This window comes from Triticum aestivum, chromosome 7D, assembly GCF_018294505.1.
Source record: "Triticum aestivum cultivar Chinese Spring chromosome 7D, IWGSC CS RefSeq v2.1, whole genome shotgun sequence".
Taxonomy (NCBI): domain Eukaryota; kingdom Viridiplantae; phylum Streptophyta; class Magnoliopsida; order Poales; family Poaceae; genus Triticum; species Triticum aestivum.
In genome coordinates this window covers 257006369-257011409 of record NC_057814.1, presented here as the reverse complement: position 1 = coordinate 257011409, position 5041 = coordinate 257006369, and the positions used below count along the sequence as shown (strand labels likewise).

At 42.6% G+C, this 5041-nt stretch overlaps 1 protein-coding gene across 1 annotated transcript in view; it reads right to left on the bottom strand.

The window, feature by feature from the left end:
* Positions 1-1011: 1011 nt before the first annotated feature.
* LOC123165034 (sorbitol dehydrogenase) overlaps positions 1012-5041 on the bottom strand; it is a 6161-nt gene continuing 2131 nt past the window's right edge. Inside the window, exons 2-4 of the mRNA XM_044582663.1 lie at positions 2298-2365; positions 1945-2181; positions 1012-1830 (exon numbers count right to left, since the gene is read on the bottom strand). Coding sequence (XP_044438598.1) covers positions 1159-1830; positions 1945-2181; positions 2298-2365 — 977 coding nt within the window. The 3' untranslated portion in view covers positions 1012-1158. The remainder of the gene's footprint in view (positions 1831-1944; positions 2182-2297; positions 2366-5041) is intronic.

Here is a 5041-nt window from a genome sequence, read left to right as displayed (position 1 = left end):
ATGTGCAATTAGTTTGGGAATGCTTCTCATCCAGTGAGTTGTATCAACATACGTCCTTAGTGTTCCTCTGATTTGAGACAAAACTACCAAACATAGATTGTTTTGTATCACCCTTGCAGTCATGTTTATTTCTTCTTTTGCCTAGGTACCTCCTTGGTTGAAAGAGATTTTGTTTTTCCCTTGCTCGGTCTACTCCACATCATACTACTGATCGTTCCCTTTTCTGTTGATTGTCTGAGGAAACCTCAAGAAAGTTGCTGCATGGTATATTTGATTTATGATTTTTGGGGTGTGCCGCTTCAAGATTAAGAGATATTCAAGCCGGGTTGGTATTATTGTGTCCCTATTCACCTCGGTTGTTCATACAACCTTTCTTTTTGCCTTTTTCCATTATGTTGTTTTTAGTATGCTGTGTGCTACGCATCCATTATTTGTGTGTGTGTGACAGGTTTTGCAATTGACAAATCAAATGCGCAAGCATGCTTGCCGAATGGGAAGGAATCTCTTTTGCAAAAGAAGCTGTTCAAATAAGGTGTGAACAACTTTCTTTTGTTGTATCGCTGCTTATCTACGCTTATATACAAAGTACTTTCACAGGCCGAAATGTTGGAAACCTGTTGATGGCTGTTCCTTGTGAAATACGTATGAGTTGTAGGAGTACTTTATTTTCTAGAAAAGAGAGCTATATTTTTCAAGTACTCTGGCCGGTCCAAAAATAAATAGAGGATTAATTTACCAGTGTAAGAATAAAGTTGTAGCCAAATAAATTTATATTATATTATGTCCTCTATATATTTACACCGACTCCAAACATTCCATTGTCAAAATAAATGGGCGCGGCAACGCGTGCTATTATGATCTAGTTTTATAGGAGTATAATATGGTGTTCTTGTGTTATTGTGCATACGATTGTGCAATGCGGTGATGTGCTTGATTATACAGAGTGATGGAAAGCGTGAGAGAACGGCTTGTTATCGGCGAGTGTGCTCGAACGATTCCTGACATCCCAGATTCACGATAGAAATCAGTCTGCAGAGCCATTTTATTTTATTTCACGACACACAACACACCGCGCGCACGCGGACACGCTCGCACGCACGCAAGCAGCTCCGGTCCAAGCATGGCTTGAATAGCTAGCAACAGTAGCAGTCTCGAGGCCTAAAGGTTGAACATGACCTTGATGGCGTCGCGGCCGCGCGCGCTGACCTCGAAGGCCTCCTCCACCTCCCCCTGCGAGAAGCCGAACCTGTGCGTGATGAGCGGCTTCACGTCGATCTTGCCGCTCCGCAGGAACTCGAGGCACAGCGGCCACGTGTCCTTGTAACGGAAGATCCCCACCACGTCCACCTCCCGGATCGCCGCCGACGTCAGCGGCACCGTCATCTCGTTGTGCCCCATCCCCACCAGGCACACCCTGCCGCCCGGCCGCGTCGCCTCCAGCGCGGTCGACATCGTCTTGCTGAACCCGGCGCAGTCCAGGCTCACGTCGATGTCGCCTCCCATCGCCGCCTGGATGCGCTCGATCTCCCCCGCGAGGTCCTCCGCGTTGCCGGAGACCTTCACGACGGCGTCCGCGCCGAGCGACTTGGCGACGGACAGGCGGTGGTCGTCGACGTCGGCGATGACGATCCTGGGCGCCCCGAAGGCGCGCGCCGAGAGCATGGTGACCAGGCCGATCGGGCCGGCGCCCATGATGAGCACGCTCTTCTCCGCGCCCACGTCGGCTCGGCGGCAGGCGTGCACCCCCACGCTCAGGGGCTCGCACATGGCGCCCTCCTCCAGGCTCACGTTGTCTGGAAGCTTGAAGCACAGGTCACCTGGATGCACAATCTACCCAAAACCCAACACATTGATCAGGATATTATTTATCTCAGGAACAAATGTTCAAAATCATCAAGCTCAGCTTGCAGATTGCAACTGCGTCTCAGAACAACTGTAACGTACCTGGTCGGCGAGTGATCCATGGTAAGGTGGGGTGGCGAAGAACTTCATGTCGTCGCAGAGGTTGTAGCGGCCGCCCTTGCAGTGCCTGCAGCGCCAGCAGCTGATGCCGGGCTCCAGCGCCACGCGGTCTCCCACGGCGAGGTGCTTCACGCCGTCGCCCACCTCCTCGATGATGCCAGCGCACTCGTGCCCGATCACCATCGGCTCTTTCACCACGAAATGCGCAATGCGCATCTCCTGCAATCCAACAGATATCACGTTTTTTAGCTTGAGAAAAGAAACAGAGTACTCTGAAAGATCAAGGTATTTGATAGGAGCTTCCAGATCATTGCACGTTTAATGTGAGAAATTACCTTGAGGTAATGCACGTCGCTGCCGCAGATGCCCACCGCCTTCATCCGGACTCGCACATCATAAGGACCTGGAGACGTGAATCAATTCAGCCTCTTTGATTAATAAGATTTTTCTTTTGAGGATGATTAACAAGATTTTCTACAAAATGTATGGATCAATCGAAATTGCTAAGGATTAAACAACCTAATCCCTCCGTTCCCTAATATAAGATCTTTTAGCTATACATACTAGCAAAAGAGCCCGTGCGTTGCAACGGGAGAGAAAACATAACACATGCTCTTGACTCAACAACCATCACTCAAGACCACAATAGGTCCATCTCCTTTATTTTTACGAGGCATCATATTTGTGTTGCCGCTTATCCTCCTTCTCACCCTCGCCGGCGATGGCCTCGGTGTTCACACAAAACAACAAAAAACGTGTGTTGAATATGGTTAATCCTAAGGCGTCTCTCTCTCCCTCTCTCCTCCCTCTCCCTCTCTCTCTCTCTCGCAATGAGAAATTTCTTGTTTTCCCCTGCGACATTTTTCAGAGGTATGCATGTGTAGTTATCGATGTTTTCTTTTCCCTATATGGTTATAGTGGGGTGTTTATTTGCAATCTGGATCGCCGGCGGTATGAAAAAAACGGATCTTGCGCTATAAATTATAAGTTTGCTTCCATAACAATATTTTAAAAATATTTAACAGGTAAAATTAACATTATATTTAGATTCCACACATTTTTCTAATAAAATTTCATATATAATATGTTAAAATCGAAGTTACGGTTTAAAAGATACAGATAATTTAGAAAATCATTTGGTTTGACTCAAATATATTCCAAAATAATATTTAAAAATACTTAACAGGTAAAAATAATCTCATACTCATATTCTACATATTTTTCTAATCAAATTTCATATATAACATGTTCAAATCGGAGTTACAGTTTAAAAGATATGGATGACTTTAAAAAGCATTTGTTTGACTTAAATCTGGACGGCGGGTTGATTTCAAGAAAAGACAGGGACTTTTGTGTAAAGTACGAAAATAACGATTCGTTTTAACTTAAAACAGGACTACGGGTTGAATTCTCTAAAATAGAGGGACTTTTCTGAAAAATGCCATGACGGACGAAAGAAACCTAATTTGCTTTATTATTAGGTAAAGACTAAAATGAATGAATATACGACTAAAATGTGTCTAAGATACATACGAATCAAGAAAAAGGTAAATGGTCTTATATTAGAGAACCTAGGGAGTATATAGGAAACATGTCTATGAACTAAAACCAGCCAAGATTGTGGTGTGTTGCTTCATCCAATATCTTGGTCATGAATAAACATTGTCATCACATAACAAAGCGGCCACGCCATTGACAGGGCTATGCGCGGGAGAAAGAGGCCGGGCTCCCATCCGTGCGATAGGTTGCGGAGCTAGCCTTCAAATATGAAGACTTGCAGGCTGGATAAGGAGCACGCTTCATAAATTATGCAGGTCGAGTGTCGGATGGCGGCTCTGCTATAATGGCCTTTTCTGACCAAATGATCATATTGACGGTTATTATACCGATCAGGTCGATACAAAGACTGCTAGAGTTGCTCCTAGGTAACTATTTTTCTCTCTCTCAAACTGCTTTCTTTTAGGAGTTAGAATTTTTGAGGTTTGATCAGAGATGCTTGAAGGGCTCTGGTGCTTATAAACAAAAAATAAAAAAAAGGTCTATGGTTTTCTTTTACAACTAAGGGCTGTTATCCTGGGATATCCCAAGTTCACATACATTCCTGCTATGGAAGAGTAACATAAATGATAGAAAGATCGTCGAAACCCAGAAAGGAAGGTCACCCTCTTTTACGATGTACAAAAGTGACAGTTACAGTCTGTAAACTGACTTTGATAAAAAAATTAGAGGTAAATACACTAGAGGTCTTAGAACTTGTACGTGACGGTCATTTCGGTGCACAAAGTTGCAAAATACGTGTTCGTGGTCATTTAACTTGTGAGACCGTTCAAATACAGTCACTCTCCCCGTACGCGGGCGTATCCGTCAACGCCAGCATGGCACGGACCCGTTGTCAATGACACATGGACGCATTATTGCACAGAACCCCTTCTTCCTTTTCTTTTTTTTGCAAAAAAAGTCCACCATCGATGGGACTTACCTGTCAGGACGAGCGATAATTTTATCCAAAAATGAGAGACAACTGGGTCTCGAACACAAGTACCTGCCACTAAACCACACGTGTGTACACAACTATTAGGGATAACTAAGCTTAATGTACAAAAACGGAAGCGCTCATGGAGCAGAAGTGCGCTGCAGTCCGCGCTACCCATTTTGCACTTGTTTATTTTTTTCAGAAATTTGTAGATAGTATGTAAACTATAATGCCAATAATAATATAACTTTCAAAAGTTTTTCATGTATTACTCTAAAATAATACTTATAAATTATAAAAATGTTTGCATAATAATAACACAAATGGTTTTTTGAATATTAATAATTATAAAAATGTGCAGTTTTTAGAAATATTCATAATAAAAAAGTTCTTTATCGTTACACCTATTCGTTTTATTTTAGAAATTCGTGCATCATAAAAAATGGTTCATGTATTGTTTTCAAATAATATTTATGAATAATAAAAATGTTTGTATATTATAATACTAATACTTTTTAAAAGTAAATTCACAAAGTATTTTAATTATAGAAGCATTTCAATAATTATACGCACATTTTGTATAGTTCAATGTTTGTATAGTTTACA